At 38.0% G+C, this 24,125-nt stretch overlaps 1 protein-coding gene across 1 annotated transcript; it reads right to left on the bottom strand.

Annotated features, from left to right (window-relative positions):
* Positions 1–22,370, bottom strand: LOC131940596 (uncharacterized). Its single transcript, XM_059299300.1, has 4 exons — positions 22,323–22,370; positions 21,795–21,941; positions 2,486–2,625; positions 1–756 (listed from the first exon to the last, which is right to left on the bottom strand). Exons 1-4 carry the CDS (start codon positions 22,368–22,370, stop codon positions 207–209), a joined length of 885 nt encoding a protein of 294 aa, XP_059155283.1. The 3' UTR covers positions 1–206.
* Positions 22,371–24,125: the final 1,755 nt, after the last annotated feature.

Below are 24,125 nucleotides of genomic sequence, written 5' to 3'. Positions count from 1 at the left end.
GTCAAAATATTAAATATCAGTATCATCGTATCAAACACTAGTGTCAAAGCCATATCTGCTTCAAATTGTTAAAAATTCGTATTGCATCTTCTCCATTGTGACTGTAATTAATCTCTTGTGATCGACGACTTTAAAGTCATATCATGGCTTGTTTGGTGTTGAAGAAGTCAATTTAAATTGTCAATTTGAAATTCTTCATTTTACCTTTAGCTTAAGTCGCTTTTTATAGATAACTTTCTATCCAGGCCCAAGTACACGGCATTTTCCGGCAAAACGAAATGATGCCGGATTTGATCACGAAGCCTGTGCATGCTGCTGTCGTATTTACAGTCAGCCTCCGCCACCCGCCTGCTAATGTAGGCCCTCTGTGCTGCGGCTTTACGGGAGAACGGTTCTAGAACTGTCTGCTGATAAAATGGTCGCTTCATTTCCGGGTCGGGGAAAGTCCAAGGGTAAGGTACGACCGTGTTTCTCGACCATCGTGACGACAGAGGTGAGATGGGTAGAGAGTTGACAGTCGGATGATGATGGTAAGATGGTTGAAAGTTCGTTTCCGGGTTGACTTTTGTTGTTGACTGATCTGCAGTTGAATCGTGCTCGTTTTTGATTGGCCAAGATGACTTCCTGTCCAGACTTTGGCGGTTTCTTTCCGCGCAGCATGGGCAACGAAACGGGGCGTCCTGGCTTCTGTGAAAAGGCGTGGCCGTGCTTTGTTGGGCGTAGTTCAGGTATTCGTTCACCACCTCATCCACAGCGCTGAAACAAACAACAACAACATAATTAACATCGTTCGCTATCATGTTTGCATGTTTTGTTATTCGTGTTGTACGTTGTGTGAATGAAATAAAACTACTAACGCAATTTCATACTGAAAATTTGGTACATAATCCCCCCCCCCACCCGCCCTGAAGAAAGTCTACCGCTCCCCGAACGAAATGAAATTTCTATAGAAAATATATATGAAACAAGATGCTAAATCATTATAATCACGAAAAAAATCTATATATATATATATATATAATTCTCTTCTGGGAGCCGTTAGAAAACAAGCTGCAAGCGCCTCCTTGCAGTCCCCTCTCTTTCTCTCTATCACTATCACTACCACCCCCACCCCCACATTGTCTGCTGAGCTGTGTTCACGCTAAATGTTTACAAAGCTAAATGTTTACAAATCGTAGAGCCGTAGAGCCGGGTTTCTATTAGGGGCAGATAATTTAGTTCGATTTTAAACTTACAGGAGGTAACTAAGAAATAACTAAGAGGAGGCTGCTTTCACGGGGTGGGGGGGGGGGGGGGGGGTAGGGTCGGGTTAGGGGAAAGGGGCGGGGGGTAGTGTTTTGAAGCAAATATTTTCAGTGGCAGCATTGGTACTGTCGAATTCACAAATTATGAATTACTGAAAAGTAGAAAATAAAACAACTAAATAGCGGCGTATGATTCGCTGCGGGTCGGCTCGTATTAATAATTTTATCATTTGCACGCAACAATTTACGTCTACATTAAAAAAAAAAGATGTGGTAAACTCTAGGGAATAATATTGACCGCATTCCATAAAAATAATTCTACGAGCGACAAACCATTCCTGCTACATATTTGTTATGTATTTTAATGTCAAGCCAAACAGTTTTGTTTTTGTTTATACCCACAGTCTAACCAAGACAACAGCCTTTGACTTTTACCTCCCAACGTCACGCCCCTGAATTTTACTGTAAATAAATCTAGACGCCCCCTGGGGCGGTGAAAAACTGTCATCAAGACGCCGCTAGAGGGCGGTGGAGTCACTGCGGTCAGCGCCCTAACCTTCTCGTCTGGACCACTTGTTTAGAGAAGATGGGGTGGGTTATCTTCTCCTGTGTCCGCCCCTAGGTTTCAGGAGGTAAATATGTAAACAAACGTTGTCATGGAAACTATGTTCCCACTTGAACTAATTTTTTACAGGCTTCATTCTGTACTCACTAAGAATTCGTTGACGATTGTAAAATACCCAACAGTGCATCATAGTACACGACAAACAGAAATATGAAAACGAAAAAACTCACAAGAAAAAAACCCAAATAATAGTACCTTAAGTTGTCGACTTAAATTAAGAAATCAGAATAAAATTTTAAAACGTTGTGTATCGAGATTAACTTCTACATAAAAATAAAGTTAACAATATTTAAAAAGAAACAACCTTGAAAATGTCTGAACTTTTAAAAATGAGTTTTCTAAATTAGGAAACTACACTTTTCAATTTGAATTTAACGCTTTATAATTATCAAGGTCTAATCATCAATACTTTAAATATTACCAAGTGTCTTCTTAAACTCTAGAACACCAAAAATTAATTCCGCGAAACGAATCTAAACGTATCGGATTTGATTTCATTGACAGCTAAGACAGTCTCGTATTTATTTACCCTGATATTGACGATCAGAAAAAAAACACATTCCAGCCACTGCTGAAGTAACATCATTCATAACACCATTCATTCATGGTGACTTGCCTGAGCTTCCTGTTACTCTCCAGCGTCCGTCTCTTAGCAACCGCAGGCATCTCTTGGACCAGGATAGGTCTCCGGAAACCTGGACCTTTGACGAGTTTTGTACCCGCAGGGATCACCTGTACTGGGACTAGACCCGATACCTGCAGAAAAGAAAGTAGTTCCTTAAGGTTCAAGGGGAACAGTGTATTCCTACACCTTGATCTTAGTTGTTAGATAACCCTCCCAACTAGTCATTTAGTGTACAAAGGTAAATCATTTTAAGTGCAGGTGATTAGTATAAAAAGTGGTCCCATCTGTGGTCCCATCTGTGGTCCCATATACGATCCAATTTGTCAAAACTATTTTACTATCTGTGGTCCCATCTGGTATTAAAATGGGTGGTGCCGTATATCTGACCATTAGTGCGCACATTGTGGTCCCATCAGTTGATCTACATAATGAGCACACTGTGGTCCTATTAGTTGGTTCGCCTAGTGTAAACATCTGCAGCCCCACCGATAAACTAGAACCACATATCTACACTTCATTGAACCCCACCACCACCATCGCTAAATGGACCACAACAAAGGTACTACTTTCACGAACAAATAACTAAACCCACTTTAACCATTCAGTATAGATCAATGGTTCTAAACCTTTTTATAGAAACCGAACGCCCACCAGTTTAATATAGGCCTACACTTTCACCGAACCCTTCTTAAGAGTTGTACCGTCCGCACTAATAAAATCTGATCGTGAATCATTTAAGTCGGGTTTGTCTTGACCTCACCCAAACCCTGAGACTGACTCACCCCGAACCCTAGAGTTCGATCGCACCCAGGTAAAGAACCACTGGTTTAGACCAAATTTAGACTTACCTCTCTTATGGGGGAAAGAAATCGTATTAACCCTTTCTTTTGTTTTCTTCTGGTTGTTGAATCCATGTCGTGTAACTTAATATTTGACCTGTCTAAGAAAGTTTATTTTTTTTAATTTTTAGTTAGTTGGTAGGTGTCTAAAATAATTAGAAATAAAAAAAAAATGATGGTACATTTCAGTTTACGGTAAGAGGTACCAGGCTCATTATGCTCGTCTGCACATAGGTTAATCCCAATCCCTAATCTAACCCAACTCTAAACCTATCATAAAACATAGCAATGAACCTATCTTTGAACTTAACGTTGAACCTAACCTTGACCCCAAACCTAGTTCCATCCTTTACCTTTACAACTATACCATCAAGGAAAAAACAAGACTGGATTGAATATAACGTATTCAGTTTCTTCTAGGCATTTCTTGGTGAAAGGGGGGCGGGGGTTCAGTGTTAGTCCGCCCCCCCCCCCCCCCCAAGCCCCTCGGAGAAAAAAGCCTGTTAGACACTGAACGTATTACCTAAGAGTTTTAAAAATAATTCTAAAAACATATATTGGATTACAGAGGACTGTCCTTTTAACTGGATTACAGAGGACTGTCCTTTTAACCGGATTACAGAGGACTGTCCCTTTAACCAGAACACGAGAACCACCGTGCCTCCCCACCCACCAGCACAGACCCTCGGACCTTTCCCTGGCACCACGTGCTGGGCAGACGGCACCAACAGATCGTGTTGAGATCAGCCCTCGTCTGATTAGTGAACACAACACATGACTGTAAGGCTACATAACGTTACAGACATGATCGATTTTTTTTACAATCAGTGTATCGATTTGTGTGAGGACAAGTGGGTGGTATTGTTTCATGGTAGAGAGAGGGGTGGGGTGGGGGGGAGGGGGTCGTGATAAACATGTAGGTGTTATTTTTTCATGGGAGAAAAATATTGGGGGAGGGGGGGGATCGCAATGAACAGGTAGGTGGTATTGTTTCATTTGATGAACATTTGGGACGTCATGTTATACAATAGGATGTTATTGTTTCATGGGACAAATCAATTAGTAATCAGTAGATATTGTTTTAACCCATATTATCCCAAGGTCTCAAATTTTTATCATTTTTTGATATGGTTTAGCTTTTGGGCACTGAATGAAGGAATGACTATGGATTTTTTTTTAAAATCAATACTTTTTAAAATATCGATTTTTTAAAAAACGTCCCATAAATGGGACGCTAGCAACGAACGGCCCCATGTACATTTATTGAAAAATAAAATCATTTTTCACGAAATATGGTTAATCACGCAAAAATTAAGCTGTGTACTGATTTTGTATTGTTAGACCAATGATTTAATTGTTTAGGACAGCTAAAAATACTGATAATGATCAATTGGGTTAGCCATACCATGGTCTAAAATGCAGAAATTATGTTCAAAAGTCTAGTTTTCTTTCAATCTAGCATCCATCAAAGTGAACAACACTTGGAAATAAGTAAAGCTGTGACTAGTACATCTAATTATACACACATGATCACAAATATTGTTATTATTCATTGAAACTGTAATATAATTAAATATAAATAATTGATTTTTTTGGGGGGCGTACTTGAAATTTTCAGGGGTGGGGACTTAAATTTCAGGGGAAGGGTGGACATTGGTAAAAGTATGTTTTGTATATAAATTCCAATTTCTTCTGGGGGCAGAGCCACCCCCCCCCTCCTCCGAAATGATGCCTGAAAGAAACTCTGCCCTTAGTGAAAAAAGAGTGCAAAAGATGTTCCGGTCCAGTCCCAGATGTCATCCAGCCATCTTCTCTTTTGTTACCCTCGCTATCCCCCCCCCACAGGCGTACATTAGGACATCAGACATCTTATTTCTAGGGCACGGATCCGTCTCTGGGGGCTTGTATTGAGTGTTCATGGCTCTCATCCATGTATGCACCTCACTATGCGAACAGCTCCCAATCTCACACCAGGAATCTCCTTAAAAAGTTAACAAAGTAAAGCTGGTATCGGTAACCTTTGGAGGGGGATATTATTGGGGCATGACAACTGTACACAGCTAATTCACATTTCTGCTATATGTAGCTTAAGCCCTCTTATATGGAGAGAGTTAACCAACCCTCATGACTGAATCATTTCACCTAAATCGTGGCCATTGTTATTATTCTGGTTTGTTATAATTTTAATATCACGCGCTAGTAAATTTACAGCAATACTAAATTAGTTTGTATTCAATGGTATTAAATACTTCAGTAAGTGTAATTCTGAAAACTTAAAAATAAAATGTAATTTTTTCAATATTTGCAATTTTCTAATACAATAATATATAAGAAAATATAGCTCAAGGTCATAATTAAATATCTATAAATACTACTTAACACCCCAAAGTCAACAGTTAACAAAGTCAACAATTGTTTCACCATAAATAACCATTTAACATAAATATTTGCATCTGTGTTTCTCGCTAGTGTCCAATAAATGTGACGTTTGTGTAACAATCTGCATAAATTTAGGTCAAGGTCATAATTAAATATCTATACATACTACTTAACACCCCAAATTCAGCAGTTAACAAAGTCAACAATTGTTTCACCATAAATAACCATTTAACATAAACATTTGCATCTTTGTTTCTCGCTAGTGTCCAATAAATGTGACGTTTGTGTAACAATCTGCATAAATTTAGGTCAAGGTCATAATTAAATATCTATACATACTACTTAACACCCCAAATTCAGCAGTTAACAAAGTCAACAATTGTTTCACCATAAATAACCATTTAACATAAACATTTGCATCTGTGTTTCTCGCTAGTGTCCAATAAATGTGACGTTTGTGTAACAATCTACATGGGGCCATTCGTTGCTAGCGTCCCACTTATGGGACGCTTGTTGTACACTTGATATAACGAAGTAGTAAAAATAAATTGTTATTTTTAAATTTTTATCAGATAGAAATATGGTACTGCTACAAGTTTCAAATGTATTTTGCACTTAAAATGTTAATATTTTAGAAGATATGCATTATCCTGTGCGCATGTTTTCTTTTTTCCGCCATTTTGACAAGTCCTGCAAATCCGGCACTATAACATTTTTCTAAATTAATTTTTTTCACAAAACACACACAAATTCAATAGTTTAGCCATTTTCAAATACAATGAAACATAATTTGTGTTTTAACTAGTATTTAATAAATTTTAGCAATTTTTTTACCAAGCGTCCCATAAGTGGGACGCTAGCAGAATATGGGTTAATATATAAAGAGATAAAAAAAACAATGCTAATTATGACAAGCAGTTACACGATTTGATTGCGTGTTGTCTTTCTTTTAACAGAAAGCTATACGTTAACATAAAAGTTCTTTATCGTAAGATCAACAATGGAACAATAATATGTTTACATATAGATGCACATATTAATAATTTACACATGTATGTATGCTGGGATGGTTTCTACGAGAAAATGTATCAAGGATTTCAATTTTATTTTAGATATGATTTAAGATACAGCTACCTTAGGAATTTTTTTCATTAATTTTTAGTTTTCAAATATGCATTCTTTCAATTGTACTTAACAAAGCAAAAAAACTTTTTACACTGATTAAAAAAAAGCAGCCAAGAAATTAACAGCCACTTCAAAATCCAATTTAAAAAAAAATCTGAACACAGTTTTTTGTTTAAGGGTAGAGAAAGCAATACCGATAACTCGACGCTGGTAAAGAGATTCTATTTATCTTCACAAGTTCAATTAAATTACAGCAAAAAGATGATCGTTTTCCTGTTCAACAGACCGCATCCTTTGTCCTGTTTACATCCCGTTCGCTCATCGAACTGTGCACGATTGCACGCCGGCTGCAAACTACAACAACACCTACACCCCTTTCATCTTGTGCCTGTGATAACCGAGGCTAGACGAAAACCGTCGCACATCATGTGGATACGGCACATCACGACGACAATTTCACGTAAAAACCCGGAGAACGGTAGACGAGAGAGAAAATGATTGCGTATATATCTGAAGCGAGAAATGAAATTTCGGGGAATTTTAACGGTTTGGAATAGTTTGTAGAACTATTTTTTGTGTGTGAATGGAATAGTTTGTAGGAGTTGTTTGTGTGAATACCAAGAACCATAGGATGACTTTGGAGAATTGAACTTTCTTTGAGGGTCAAATATTTTATTTCTCGAATATATATATATATATATATATATATATATATATATATATATATATATATATATATATATAAATATATAGCCTATAAATAAATAAATAAATATATAGAGTCCTGCATATATATATATATATAAATATATATATATATATATATATATATATATATATATATATATATATATATATATATATATATATATATATATATATAATAGTCCTATATTACTATGTTATATATTTTCAAAGCTAGGGGAAATACAAAAGATGTACAAGTATTAAAATAGAATACAAGGCTGTAAAGGTTCTACAAGACTGATCGTTTTTTTTTTACATTCGCAATTCTACATCAAAGTTTGATTCCATGATAAAGTAAAATTGCATTTTAAAACGCTGATTATTATAGCCTTTCAAACGAACTTGTTTTTTTTAAAACAAAACTTACATTAAATAAATACACCAAACTTACCTTTTACCCAGTGTAGGAAATATATTTAGGCGTACGGGATTCGATACAGCAGGTCTTTAATCAGAGAAGATCAAAGTATCGCCAAAATGTCGCCGTCAGCTAACCCAGTAGCGCGCTGACTGTCATAAAAACTGACGCTTTATTTAAAGTAAGTTGTCAGCCCCTACCCCAACACAATAGATTTGAACGGGGGCTACGCGATCGAACCGCGAAGGTCCCGAAACAGATCAATAATGTTTGATCAAGGGTTCCAAACTTACCCGAGACCGCGGGGGTAGCTCCACCGTAGTCTATCAGTACTTACTTAGCGGCGATATGTCGTTGAAAGGGGGTATTGTAATCGTCACTTCACATTCCATACGCGGGCGGTCACGATTACGATTTAAACAAGTGTAGGGTTGGATCGATATGTAGACAATAGGTTGGCAAGGACGGGTTGAGATCGGGTTGTCAAATCTGGTTAATTTACAACTCAATCGTTGGAAAAACGTTTATAGCGTAAAGGGATTCCGTCTATGCGAAATGTTAGTTATTTTTTTTGTGTTGACTTATTTGAATGTAGACTGCGTATGCTCAGTAGCGCAAAACTATTTAGTTAGAGGTTATGCTTGGATGAACAACGGTGAACGAGTTTCAAGTGTCGTCACTAGGGTTAGCGGTATTTAGTCCCCAGTTCTCTGCCCTTAGTTTTCTATTTTTAGCAGGTTTATTTTTAGAATGACAGGCTGTAGTTAATTTTGTATAGGCTTTTTTTTTTTCAAATCAGATAGATCTAGATCTAGTAAGTTTTATTTTTTTTCTTCCTCAGACGTGTGAGTTACAGCGTCAGTTTGCCTTGCCATGCAGTGTTTCTTACAGACTTTTTTCTCCGAAGGGGGGAGCGCTCGATGTTTTCGGGGAGGGTGGAGGGGCTGACTAAATTTTCCGTTGGGGGGGGGGGGGGTGGACACTGATAAAGTATAATTTTTTTTATAAATTCCATTTCATTAGGGGGAGGGGCGGTAGACTTTATCACCCCCCCCCCCCCCCCCCGAAGAAATGCCTGGAAGAAACTCTTTTGCCAAGCTCGCTTTAGTATTTCAGTTTTCATCATCGCTTGTAAGGACTGATACAATAGTAATACTTCTTTCTGAAATGTACTTTCCTTCATTGAAAATGGTTTATTTATACATAGATCTAAAACAACATCTAATTACTATTTTATTTTTAAACCTTAAACTGCAAATGTGCTATTAAATGATGATTCAAGGGATTTTTTATCGGCATGGTGGATTGAGGGTGTTTGGGCTTATAAGTAGAGCTGAAATAAATTTGGGAGTAAAAAAAAATATTATAAATATTATAAGCAGCTGGAATGTTATGTTGAGTACAATGAGACACATCAAATCAAAGATCCAGATAGTAACTCTGGAAACTAAATCTAGATATAGTTACATAGTAGTATAGAGATACATTTAAATTGGCTGATTTGATTTGTTAGATTTAAAGAGTTAACTAATTATTTCTAATGGTGTTGTTTTATCAGCTTGTTAATATAGGCGTACATGAATTATTCTAGGCTTATTATAGACATGTTATATTGTATGTATTTTATATGAATTGTTACCAAAATGTTTTGAAAGTAGCCTATTAATTTAAGAAAGCAATAGGCCTTCATGTAATGAACATTTAAAAGTAAAAAAAAAAAAGCTCGGTAGTTCTTCTTGGTGGTTATTTCCCTATAAAATTTGGCATTAGGTTTTTTATATTGTAATATATAAGCGCTGTTATAAGCTTGGGATACGCATGGTTTATCTGAGGTGTATACCAAGAACACAAAACCCCAACCACACGATCTACCCCCCTTGGGTTTGAAATAAAAGTAGAACCCAACCCAACCCGAAAGTTTACCACGAACTCAAGTTGTCCAACACGAAAAAAAAACCTACCAATAAGGAAACGATTGTCTATCCGTATTTTCATTAACGTAGATACAACCCAACAATTGTATAGACTCGTGTTACTTCCCTTGTATGTAAGGGTAGTTAACCGTGTTTCCTCCCCTTGATCAGGTTATCCAACTATAAAGATTTGCTTTTAAAGCGGCTTTAAAATAATCCGGGCATGCTACAAGCACTGGAAAAAAACGTGTTTATTTTCTTAAAGTTATGTTAGAGATTATCCAAAAGTTGGGCGTGGCTGGGGTTGTACCCGTACCCTCAAGGACAAGATGCAAGGTGTTGTGGTGACATTTGAGCGGGGGGAGGGGGGACATCGTGAAGACGAGGGCTAGACACAGCTGAGCACAACGAGGCTCAATGTTCGAAGGACATGCGCGTGAGTGCATGGTGGTGTTATTGCACGTGGGCTGCTCGTGAGGAAAAAAATCGTCACAACGCTCACGTTTGTGTGGAGCGTGGGTCTGTGAGGGAGGTATGTGGGGGTGGGGGTGTAGGCTGGGCCCGGGTGTTGGCCGCCTAACAAGGCGCATTAAAGCCAAACGTTGAAACTGGTCTTGTTTATTCATATTTTATGAATCACACAACTTCCCACGCCAAACGTATGATTCATGTAGGCCTCTAATTTGCCAGATTTTAAGTTAATCCATTCATATTTCTACACTCTAAATATTACGCCCAAAGCGTATTTCATTACTTAGTTTTATTATTATTCTGACACGCCATTTCATGATTGTTATTAATGCTAAATAACATTTAAAGCTTTATTCGTGAGACGGATTCTGTTTATTGGTTCATTTCTATTCCCAAACACAATTTAACCTTCCCCCATGCTTCAAAACATAATGTAACACTACATTTATATTCAAAAACATAATTTAACACTTCATTTATATCGAAAATATGATTTAACGATTCATTCATATTCCCAAATTTCAGTATACATTTCAAAATTCAGTTATTATTTAAATCTTGATTTACTCATAATCGAAATCTACATATCAAATACATAATTAAATTTAAAAAAATAACAAAAAAAAATTTCATTCTTCATGTGGACATGGATTCTATTTTTTTTTTTAAATATGTAGTCTGATTGTTTTTCATAAGTCCTTATTTAATAGTTTTGCAATTATTATACTAATTATTTTATTATTTTTTTTTGTTTAATTTAATGTAGAATTAGCACAGAAAACGATGGTAGGTGATCTACTTTCGTTAAAAAGATAAGTTGTAGGTTATGAGATTTCGACTAACGCAAGAAACAGTTAAACAACAGATACTCTTCCTGACGTTAGTTATGGGTAGTGTCAGACGATAAGAGATATGGACCAATCAGCTCTCAGCACGTCATCAAATGGACACTGACACTTTCATAGCGCATGCGCAGATGCGAAGCCGCAAATAATGATGATATTGGCGACTGAAGGAGCATCCTATCACTTCTCTTGTCCCCTCAACAACAGGAAGTGACGTATTAATTAAAACCTAAAATGTATATCTCACAGTAAATAAAGCACTGTTTTAAAAAGTTTAACATGTTCATACTTATGGAATATTTCCCCATTATAGAAACATCTACATAATCATTTGCGTTGAGAATTCTGTGTTTTTATTTAAATTATATATATATATATATATATATATATATATATATATATATATATATATATATATATATATATATAAGTAAAATCTAGGTAGACACTACAAGCTGATAAACAGAAACTTATCAAAAAGTAAGAACGGAAACGCAACAAGTTACGATACGGCCGGTGACAGAAATTTTACCGCGGGTGAAATATTTTGTCTGGAGTGAGATGTGAAAAATGCGATAGCCGCCCCTGCCAAGAGTCACACTGGATAAAAATAGCAAAAGTCTTTCATCAGGGTCTATCATGGGTTGGCGACCCCCAGATTTGTGTTTCGTCGGGGTCTATCGCGAGTTGGCGACCCCAAATTTCTGACTTGTAATCTAAGGCTATAGCGACCAAAACTGTTGATGTTAGGTGACTGTTAAGTTTTAGAAACTGGAAACCAATTTTTGAACTCGGAATGAAAGTTTTTTTCTTTTCAAAAGATAGTTATAATAGTACCTATCTGTAATTGTGACTTCAAAGGACATAGTTCAAATCTCGACAATGACACCCTGACAATTGTTTATGCCCGGCTACACCTGTTTCTGTGACCTCGGCATAGGAAGGGATAGTTTGGTCACTTTCCCTAACGTGGGTGGACTCACGAATGTTCTACTGTCTTGAACCCCGATTTGAACACGTGGCTTTTAGGTTAGCAGTATAGCGCTCTACCGCTAGGTCATGCCGTCCCATACAAGTATGGAATGCTCAGTTATTTTCACCACTACAAATTATAATTTAAAAAAAAAAAAAGCTGTTTTGTACAACTCAATTTGCTAGGCCCTTGAAGACCTCTGCTCGATGTTTTATTTCATCTGCCATCAAAATTCCTCTATAATTTGTCATTGGCGCTTAGTTAATGACGGATAGATACTAGAGGATTTCATGCTTCACAAAACTCGCACAATATCCTTACAAGAAATGGGACGGAGTGGTCGAATGCTAGAACATACACAAGCTAACCCGAAAGTCTCGAGTTCGAATCCCGGTTCAGGTCTGTAGAAAGTCATTGAGTCTAACCAGCTCTAATGGGTACCTAACTCACGTTTGCTAAAAGTAAAGGCAGTTGAGCATTGTGCTGAACAGACTATCCATTCATATTCCAAGGACATGAAAACATGTGAACTCTACTTCCCTTACCCCTTGGACCGTGAGGTTCAAAAGCGAACTTAACTTATCCCTGCAAGAAGATACATTAAACATCGTCTGTAAAGTTGATCTGTTCAGCAAAATAAAAAATACTAACTCCTACTGATATATATATATATATATATATATATATATATATATATATATATATATATATATATATATATATATATATATATATATATAATATATATATATATATATATAGTCTGATTGATGACTACAGGCATAGAAATAGGAAGACACATTGGCTAGGAGAATGTTTGCTCAACTCTGTGTTTATAACTTTTTATTCGACTCCATGAAATGTGTTGAAGAGGTGAACTGAATAGGATCTTTTCGCTTGAACGACAACCTGTCCACGAATAAGAAATTTCTAGCCATTCAGCGTCTGAGCTTCAACAAAGTTATCTTTACTTTTAAACAGAAAATTTTGTACATGCAAATGTGTTGGTTATACTTCGTAACACCGCGTTTACTCTTGCAACATGTATACTACACTGGTTAAAAAAAAAAAGATCTTCCTCCCCTGTTCTGATAAAATTAACTTCTGGCAAATTTTTATTTTATTTTAGACGTGTATAGTATACAGTGGCGAAGCTAGGGAAGGGTTGGTGGAGCGGCCACCCCGGGCGCCGACCTTAAGGGGGTGCCAAAGGAAGTAAAAAAGTAATTTAAAAGCTGAGGTATTGAATTATACACAATCAAAGTTACGAAAATAAAATACTAGAAGGCTTTACACACTGATTTAACAATTTTGTGGCACCAAAATAGAAACTGTCACGGGATAACAACTGGTAAAAAGCGCCATAAACCTTTCGAATTTGGGGAGGGGGGGGGGTGGGCTTTTTCAAAGACAGGAATAACTATATATAGAAACGGAAGGAAAGGATCAAAATTGATAGTTCGCACCGGGCGCCAAAAAGGGTCACTACGTCTCTGTATGTGTCACTACGTCTCTGGTGTAGATGCGGTGTGAGGTTGTACAATAAATAATGATGATAAAGTATGATGGTGTTGTACACTTATGTTGAAAATTGAGTCACGTGACGTGATCGTGCACGGAGGAGCGTTGATAAATTAGGATGAGGTAATAACTAGACGCCATCCAGTTGCCTCCCGTCTGTCATCTAGTTACGCTCCAGCACAGGCCGAGTTATCTGCCCCTGTGTTGAATTGAGTGATCAGCACAATGAGAGGGTTTGTCTCCCCTGGGGTGAGCCGGGAACCTCGGCCGTAAGGAAACTTTCCTCACCTAGGGACGGGTTGAAGATTAGGGTTAGAGCCGGGAGATAGGCGGCTGGCAGGGGTTATCTGTGGGATGCAGCAGGGCGGTGGGTTTGGAGGGGTGGGGGGGGGGGGTGTATAGGTGGGGGGGGGGGTACTACATTAGAATGTAAGGGAGGGTTAGAGAAATAAGAACTATAAAACTAAAAATAAAGTATCTAAATATAGCTCTTGTTAAGTCTTCAATTGGTGCTTGTTAAAGCGATAGATAGAGAAAGGCGCGTTTCATTGTTGACAGCAGTAAAAGTTAAGGGGTGGGGGGGGGGGGGGGTTAGGGTAGGGGTGGGGGTGAAAATTGAGTAAACCGTTTGTGATTTCTTGTAAGTGCGCGTTAAGTAAAAGATTGCGCATTACGCTTTAATTTTTTTAAAAATGAAGTGTTTCTAGTGATCTTATCACAGCGATTTAATCAAATTATCATCAATGACTTGGAATTTTTAAAAAAACACCACTTAATTTTGTGCTTAGAAACAGGTAAAATCAGGGTTTAAAAATTGTGAAGATTTTTTTTAAGGTAAAAAAAAAGTTGTTTATTTAAAGGGATTGAATTGTGCCAGATTACAACGCAGTTGAGCTACGTTACAACCACATTCTCGCCACTTGGTTCGTGAAACATTTTTTTTTATATTAAAACAGTTAGTTGATTCTAAATTAACACTATTGTACTTACTTTCGAACCCTCGGGCAGATGAACTTTTCTAGGAGAGATAACTCCAAATTCATTTTTTTTTAGGTTTGTTCTTAGCTGCACAAAGGCATGGAAAAATAAATAAATAAATAAAAAAGTTGACACGTAATACACTTTAACTTAAACTGTATGTTGATTCAGCTGTTGAATTATAAAAAATACTTGAAAGTGCATTGCGTTTTCTAAAAGTTATGGAACATTGTTTTGTTTTCTAGTTGTGTGAAAGTGTATTACAATTTCTAAAAGTTAAAGAACATTGTTTTGTTTTGTAGATAACATAGAATTTCGCATTGCTAGCGTAGAGGAAATAATGACAGATAGGATCGTTCGAGAAGAAATTAGATAGTGATGTAAAGAAAATAGAGTGAAAAATACTTTTGCAGAAGTGTTATATAAATTGGCCATTACTGAGCCCGCACAGCAATATTTGATACCTGGAACTTAGGTATAACAAAACCGTTGAACGATTGTATTTCACATTTGTTTAACATCTCAATAATAGTAAGATTTAATTCACATTTTGTCAGGGTTAATACAGCTTTTACTTAAGACATTATTTTTACGTAAATTTCTAACTAAATCTACTCTAGCTTATTGCACGTTTCATCATTATAAACTCCTAAATCTACTCTAGCTTATTGCACGTATCATCATTATAAATTCCTAAATCTTCTCTAGCTTATTGCACATTTCATCATTATAAACTCCGCACCACATATTTCCTAGTCTCCCCTTAAAATTACAACACAGTGAAAGGCTTCAAACCCTCAAAGGCGCCTCTTATCAAAGCACCGAGCTAAACCTTCTGTAATCTACCGAACAGCACCGCCATCGATAAAATCTCTAGCGTGTTAACTTTAAACCAAAACTTTGGCTAATTATTTACAGTATCCCGGTGGTTAAAAAAAACTTAACCACACCAATTTCGTTGGGAAGAAACTTGCATCGACAGAGAGGTTGGGAAGCGATGTTTAACTCAGCGGGATAGTCGTAAAGTGAGCAGTGAACTATCATATTAGGTGATAATATGATACTGGTAGCTTTTATGTGCTACTGGTACTATACTATGTCAGCTGTGGTTATCATTTAAACACCCGCACGAAAAATACATGAAAAACATACATTCATAACACATACATTTCACAGAAGTAATATAAGCTGCATGCATTTCATACACATGACACACATACACAACATACAAACACACAATTCACATATAAAAATACGTTGGAGGTCTACTGGTGGAGGTCTGGTATTGGACGAGTGGTGGTGGTGGTGGATGTGTGGTGGTTGTGATGGATGTGTGGCGTTGAATGTGTATTTGTGGATGTGGATGTGTGTTAGTGGCGGATGTGTGGTTGTGGAAATGTGGTGTGGTGGTGTATGTGTGTTAGTGGATGAGTAATGGTGGATGTGTGTGTGGTGAAGGTGTGGATGTGGATGTGTGGTGGTGGGGGTGTGGATGTGAAGGTGTGGTGGTGGATGTGTGAGGGTGGAGGTGTGGGTGTGGATGTGTGGTGGTGGAGGTGTGGTGGTGGAGGTGTGGTGGTGGAGGTGTGGTGGTGGAGGTGTGGTGGAGGTGTGGGGGTTTGATCTAGCCATTATAACAGTAATATTTAATTATATACATATATATATATATATATAAATATGTATAAGTATATCTATGTATAGATTTATATGAATATATACGTGGGTTTGCATTTGCATTCATACAATTATGCTAAAGGAAATTATGCAAATGTCGTTTCACCCACGGAAAGCTAGAACTTCTATGTTTCACTCAACTGACAGGTCAGATCGACATAATTTCGTACGGAGTAAACCTGAGCGTCCCCCCCACCCCCACACCCAATGTACTCCAAGGTCATCACAAAATAATCCCAGGACTCGAATTATATATTTTTAGCTCACGCGTGAAATAAACATGGCGCCGTCTAAAAATAGATTACACGTCGTCCCAGTATTTGTTGATTCATATAATTAAAAAAAAAAAGCTATACAGACAAACCTTTATTATTTCTGTATTAATCATACAAATTAACTTTTTTTTAAAATAAGGATGCATGCTGTTTAATAAAACGTAATTCCATGAGAGGGCTTTGTTAAGGATTTAGCATTTTACGTTGGCATTGTCACAATTTGGTTAGCAAACGTCACAGCACAACATAGGGATGAGGTCTAAATTATTTAATTTCAGGGATTGGCAGAATTTTTTTTTAAATTTGACCCTAATCGCGTGCCATCAAATCAAATTAAAAAGACAAACATTTAGAACAAAAATAGTCTGATGTGAAATTAATTAATGTGAACATCTTTTTATTTTGTATTACCTAATAATGACCGTATGGATATTAACATTTTTTCTTTATATTATTTCCATTTGGACATCGCAAGCACATACAAATGTTCTTTTTGTAAAATGTATTGGTATACTGATTTCCATGTAATTTTTCTTTTTAACGATTTTGAAACAGTTACATTTAATACTGCATTGGTTCTTAATATCCGCATATTTTTATACAGCAAGAAAACTTTATTTTGAGGTGCAGAGGGAGGTCTAACACTTTAATCTCCCATGCCCACGTCAGTAAATATACAACAACTTCTCCGAAACAGTTGTAAAGTTTTCTTGCTTTAAAGTACTAGTAGTTTTAATATATACAATTACCACTTGATTTAAGCTGGAATAATTTCCGTTGACATAATCAAAGACGAGAATGTACACGTCAGTTTCTGATTTTATTTGAGAAAATTCTTCTCTGTGCTGTTGTCTAAAATATTCTTATATGTACAAGGTTTAGAAAAAAGGAAGCAACATGTCCAGACTCATGTTTTAAGCAATGCTTACGTTGCTGGAACATTCCAAGAAATTTTTGGTTTAAAATCGTGTTCCATGTCTAGATATGTATGAGGTAGCCGAGACAACACGTCACACAATGCTCAACAATCTAGGTCAAGCAACGTTGGGCCATAAGACATGGCCATGTCATCATGGCCATCAGGGCCATTCAGGGCCATCACGTAGCTCGAGTTCAACGCGATGTGGATACACTTGGCCAGGCAATCATGGCCAGGCAATCATGGCCATACAATCATGGCCATACAATCATGGCCATTGAGAGCGAACACGAATCATGGGTTGCACGTGCAGTGGGTCCACGTGAGTGGCCACAGAATGCACGTGAGATTTGCAGGTTGGCGTGTTTGCTCACCAGATGTAGAGCTAGGGCAGGTGATGAGAGCTGGTTTATACATTAGGGGCCATCTTGCTGTGTCAGGTGTCTTATGATACTTGTCTTGGTGTCTTAGAAATTGTGTATTGATGTCTTACAATAACTGTCTTAGTGTCTTTGATAGTTTGTATTGATGCCTTATAATATCTGTCGTGGTGTCTCTGAAATTGTGTATTGATGTCTTACAATATCTGTCTTGGTGTCTTTGATAGTTTGTATTGATGTCTTATAATATCTGTCGTGGTGTCTCTGAAATTGTGTATTTATGTCTTACAATATCTGTCTTGGTGTCTTTGATAGTTTGTATTGATGTCTTATAATATCTGTCGTGGTGTCTCTGAAATTGTGTATTTATGTCTTATAATATCTGTCTTGGTGTCTTGTAAAGTGTGTATTGATGTCTTAAAATATCTGTCTTGGTGTCTTTTAATGTATGTCGTGGTGCATTAGAATGTTTGTTTTGATATCTTCAAATACGTCTTTTTGTATAGAAGTTTCTGTCTTGATGCATTTAGCATTTTGTCTTCAACGAAATGGGGGCGGTCTGGTGGGATACTAGAGTATGCGACTGCTAACCCGAATGTCTAGAGTTCGAATCCCGGGTTCTTGTCCGTAGAATATCCTCGAGTCCACCCAGTTCTGGTGGGTACCTGGCTCACATTAGGGAATGTAAAAGCGCCTGGACAAAGTGCTGACCACACTATCCCTTCATATGTCGAGGTAACTGAGACTGCTAACTCCACATGTTGCTAGGGTTCTTTGTTTACTTTACGTATACAACAAGGATTTTAATACATCTATCTCTTATAGACCAGCCATTAGATTAATTCAAGATATCATTTACATTACTCTCCCATAAAAAAAAACACACTGCAATCCGCTATAAATCCTTAGAAGAATTAATAGCTATCTTTATGTTTCGTTTAACTTAATTAAAGTCGAACATAATTAATGAAACTAAAATATACATTTCAGTTCTTTTAAAACACATTAAAAGCCATGACCGCTTAGTAGCACTTCTTAGCATTAATAAAACAGAACTGTATAAAAACACTAATGTAAAATAATACCCAAAACAAGTAATGGATCGTGAACATTAGAGTGATATTGTATCTATCACAAGTTGGATGAAGGAAGGTGGTTTCACATTGAGCTCATTTGTTTTGTATAGAAGTAGGAAGTTGGTAAAGACCAGTGCTATGTCACTGTTATACACAACTGCGTTTGAGTTTATTCTTATTTTAAATGCATTTTGCCATTTAAATCTCTGACTTTCATACTTTTTATATATAAAACGAGGATAAAAAGTATCTAAAATTATTAAATCGTATTATTTCCATATTTCTTCCTAATCTCATATACTTTAAATCATATATAGACCATATATAGACATAGTGATTAATTGTATCACTGAGACTATAAGAAATACAATTTGAAGGACGAAATTGTGTGAAGTTGGGGGTGGGAATAAGAAAGTCTGGTGAGGGTGGGGGTAGGATTGGTTGGGATAGGAGGATTTGTGGTGCTGGTGGTGGTGTGTGTGTGGGGGGGAGGGGGTTTGAAAGGATTAGGGTAGGAGATAAGTGCTAGGGTGAGTGGTAGTGGTGTGTGGGGTAGGGGATCGGAGGGTCAGGGATGAGAAGGTCTGGGGGTGGGGTGGTCAGGGAGGAAGTAGGAGAGTCTAGGGTGAGGGGTAGTGGTGTGTGGGGTAGGGGATCGGAGGGTCAGGGATGAGAAGGTCTGGGGGTGGGGATAGGGTGGTTGGAGGCGGAAGGAGAGTCTAGCGTGAGGGACGGGAGTTTCATGTCTGAGTATGGGGGAAGAAGTCATTGTTATATGTTGATGTGGAGTTAATTGGCAATGTACGTTATTAAAAGCAAATCTAGTTACTATAAAAATGTCCATCAAAGTGTTTAACAATTGGTATTTTAATTTTTTTTAAAATGACTTTTTTAACACGTATTTTTTTTTCATTACAATTTGAGTGAGCACCGCCCTTGTTGATTGTGGTCGTGTTTCAATCGATTCAACACAGCCAGAGTGCTAAAGTAGATACGGTGTACACAGACAGTAGCGTCCTTATTATTTTATCCCATTAGACACTATCAGCCTCATGCAGATGGAGACTCGAGGTCCAAAGTTTGAAACAGTTGATATTGAGCAGGAGTTGTTTATTTACCAAAGGAATGGTGCACCAATGGTTCACTCATCAATGGTCTGCGTACGCATGGTTTGCTCATCAGTTAGTGTTAAATGGGTAAAGGACACGGTTTTAGGTTTGTTGTGTGTTTAAGTTACATTTATAGGTTCTTTATACTTAAATTTGGGTGTAGATTTGGCGTCACAAACCGGTTACAGATCTATATAAGATTTAAGGTTTGTTTTGTGTTTATAATTTGTTTCTATAATATTTATGTTGAAATTAGAACTGGATAGTTACATGCTGGTGACGGACTGAGTCTACCAAGCTCTAATGAGTACCTGACTAGCGTTAATAAAGAAAAGTAAAGGCGGCTGGGCATGGCGCTGACCACACTATATATTCATCTGCCAAGGTCAGAATTTCAGATAAACACTACTTCATCTGCCTTATCACTAGTTTCAAATGGGTTACTTTATTTTAACATGCCATGGATTATATTGTAGGTTAGTTTCGTGGTTCAGCTGAATATGGTACTAATTAATGGCAATACCCACAGCTAATACGCCATGGGTACGGCTAATCTTAAAGTACAAAACATAATAAACTCAGCTTTCTCCCAGCGATTGATCGACACCGGTGTCTAGAGGAACCTGATGAGTACACCTTTGGCATTTCACGCGCATGCGCTGCCAGCTACGATAAGACAAGTTCAGGTGAGACCTACCCAGGTCAAGTGTCAAGTCTCCCACAAAACTTCAAAGGCGTCACCCCCGATGAGGGGGGGTTGTCTAGACCACAAAGGCGTCACCCCCGAGGAAGGGGGGTTGTCTAGACCACAAAGGCGTCACCCGTAAGTGGAGGGGTTTCATTCAAGCTGCAGATTTGTCAATGTTTAAAATAATTTCCTAACTGGAGGGGGAGGCAGGGGTTTCGGGTTACTGCGGCGAAGGTGGGGTCTGGCCTTTGATCTCTGATGTTGCAGACAGCTATGTGGTTAGAGGCTTTCGCCGATAAGGTCGCGATGCTCTACGTTTATTTATTGTATCCAGCTCAAGTAACTCGTGGGGCGGGGGGTGGGGGTGGGGGGACGAAGGGTCAAGTAGCCACGTGATGCTACAAATAGCTTGAACCCCACCTCAGAAATGGTGGCAGGTTGTTGTGACGTCATTCCATTCTACACTTTGTATCGTACCAGAGACCTCCGTCAAGAACAATTCTTGAATCCGATTCCTTCTACCCACCCTCGTCTGTCTCAAGTTTGTGTCTCGTGTGATACCACATAACCTGATCTTCTAAACTACGGCCTTTGTTTACACATTTGCTCTTGTTTTATATAAATGTTTACGTTCTTGTTAAAAATAAAACCCCGCGTTTAGAAAAGTTATTTTAAGGTTATTTAAAAAGTTGTTTTTTTTAATATTAGACTATCTTGTCTATATTTGTATCAGAACAACTCCTGCATTTAGCTAAGTCCAATCTTTTACATTTTGTCTACACGGTGAGGTAAACATTATATCTGTATGTAATCTCTCTTCCTCATCTTTTCTCGTTCGTGCCCAAGACACTTGGGGCAGATGAAGTAGAGTTCATATGTTTCAGAGACCTCGGCATATGAAGTGATAGTGTGGTCATCACAATGGCCAGACGGTATGTAATCCCTACACCGCGAAAAACATTTCAACGATTCTGCTTTGTGGGGATCTATCGTTGCAGTTGGCGTTGCTGCCCCTGACGTTTCTTACCTTGCCATTGTTTACATTGACGTTGCTGCCCCTGACTTTGATGCCCCTAAAGTCGAAGCCCATGACTTTGACGCCCTTGATATTTTGATGCCCCTGACATTCTAGCCCATGATGTTTAAAGCCCCTAGGATCTTCTCCACAACGTTTCTGAGAGTTACCGGTACATCAAACTTTATTGCTACAGAGTTTAGCTATTATTACATCTAGATTGCAAACGATAATTGGTTCGACGGTAATTTGATCGGTAACGTAGCCCTACCGTAATTGAATGAAGAAAATCAAGACCAGTAACTCTTACGAAGAATTATAAAAACCTCACTGGAAGAGACGCTCAGTACAAACCTACATACTTTTATTTTGTCCTGTAGTTTGTTGTTTAAAGTATCAGCCTAACACTATTTGAAACGGGTACATATCCATCGGCCATCAACTATTTACAGCGACAATCTGCCCTGAACTCATAACACCGACCGTCGGCCCTCCACTCTGATTCCCTTACACCCATTGCCCTTACCAAGGCAATCAGACCAACTCCATAGCACCTTTACTGTTACATCGGCCTTGCTCCCTGGACATCGGCCCTGCACCGTTGCACCCCTTACATCGGCCATCGGTTCTGCTCCTTTACATCGGCCCTTCATCCTTACATGACTTACATCGGTAATTGACCCATACAACCATACACCTCTTACATTGTTCATCGACCTCAACCCTTACACCACTTATATCGTCCATCGACCCTGCACCCTTACACCCCTTACACCAACCACCGTCCTAAAAGCCAACAGTGTTTACTCTAACCATCCAAGACGAGAAGCCCATAAAAAATTTTTAACCCCTTCACGCCCGACGCCTCCAGACAGATCAAGATAACCAGCTTACACAATTGTTGTCTGTTTAACTCATTAGGGAGTGGATACCGCAGAGACCTGTTTACAGCACACGAGAGAAAATAAAATGTAGATTTCCAGTGCTCTCCCAAACGCCCGGTACAATTTTACGATGTGAAATGTATTCCAATCCACGTTTTTTTAGTGATCCGGGGCGGAATCGGATACTAAGTAGGTCAGACGCTGCGGAGTTTAAGATTTGAGAACAAAAATCCAACATTAATAAGGAAACAAATATGTCGTTCAGGAACTATAAAAAAGGGATTGAGCTTATATTATCTAAGACGAAGGGTGTGGGGGTATTATTCTGTTGTATTATGTTACTTGATAGTGGGGTAAGTTAGAGTGGAATTTATAGTGCAAGAGTATACATATCTAACATTGCCTTAGATTTTATACCTATTTATTTTTACTCATTAAAAATGGTTAATTAAATAAATAAAAACAGCTGCTTAACACATTTGTTATGGACAAGATGCCCCGTAGTGGCGGAATATGGGATTTCACACAAAGAGCCGGCTATAGGGTCAGCGGAAGTCAGTGTTTCTTTCAGAAATTTTTTCCGAAGGGGGTGGCACTTGAAACTTTTTGGTAAAACTATATATTTATATTTAAATTCTATTTCGTTCGGGGGGGGGGGGGGTAGACGCTTTTCTGGGGAGTACCCCGAAGTGAATTTTAAAAAAAAAACAACTTATTAGCAATGAGTTCCGGCTAGAGGGTCTGTGGAAGTCTGTGTTTCTTTAAGACTATTTTTCCGAGAAGGTGGGGGGCACTTGAAACTTTCGAGGGGGGGGGGGGCGGACTGAATATTCTGGTAAAAGTGTATATTTATATACAAATTCTATTTCGTTCGGGTGGGGGGAGGGTGTAGACGCTTTTCTGGGGAGTACCCCCGAAGTGATTGTAAATAAAAAAAAAAAAAAAAATTAAAAAAAAACCCAACAAAAAACACTTATTATTAACAATGACCACATGTGTTCCCAACCCGCAACTTATTGGCTCTATGTTCAGTTCATGGCTCTACCAAGACTTCTCATACGAACTTGTCGAAAATGAGTATTTTGTATTAATTAAGACTTCTCAGAGGACTAGACTGGTCCATCAGAGTTAACTCTCGCACCTGCTTGCATGTAGTGTTCATAAAAATGTAGCGACTTATTTTCTAGAAATACAATCATACGTATATTTTATTGTATAAAAAGTTGAACTTCCCAATGGTTTGTTTAGGGAGAGAGGGGGGTTGTGAAATGTAAAAAAATATAAGTGGAAGGGAGGGGGGAAGGGGGGTGCACGGATCTTTGACCACAGTTGCTTTGACCATAGGGGGTTTGACCATAGGGGGTTTGATCACAGCGGGGCTTTGACCATAACGGAGCTCCACTCAGCTCTGATGGGTACCTGGATCACATTGGGGAAACTAATGATGATGGGCATAGTG

The sequence above is a fragment of the Physella acuta genome, unplaced genomic scaffold (genome assembly GCF_028476545.2).
Source record: "Physella acuta isolate Inbredline_101_S28 unplaced genomic scaffold, ASM2847654v3 ptg000323l, whole genome shotgun sequence".
Taxonomy (NCBI): Eukaryota; Metazoa; Mollusca; class Gastropoda; family Physidae; genus Physella; species Physella acuta.
This window is presented reverse-complemented; position numbering and strand designations above follow the sequence as displayed.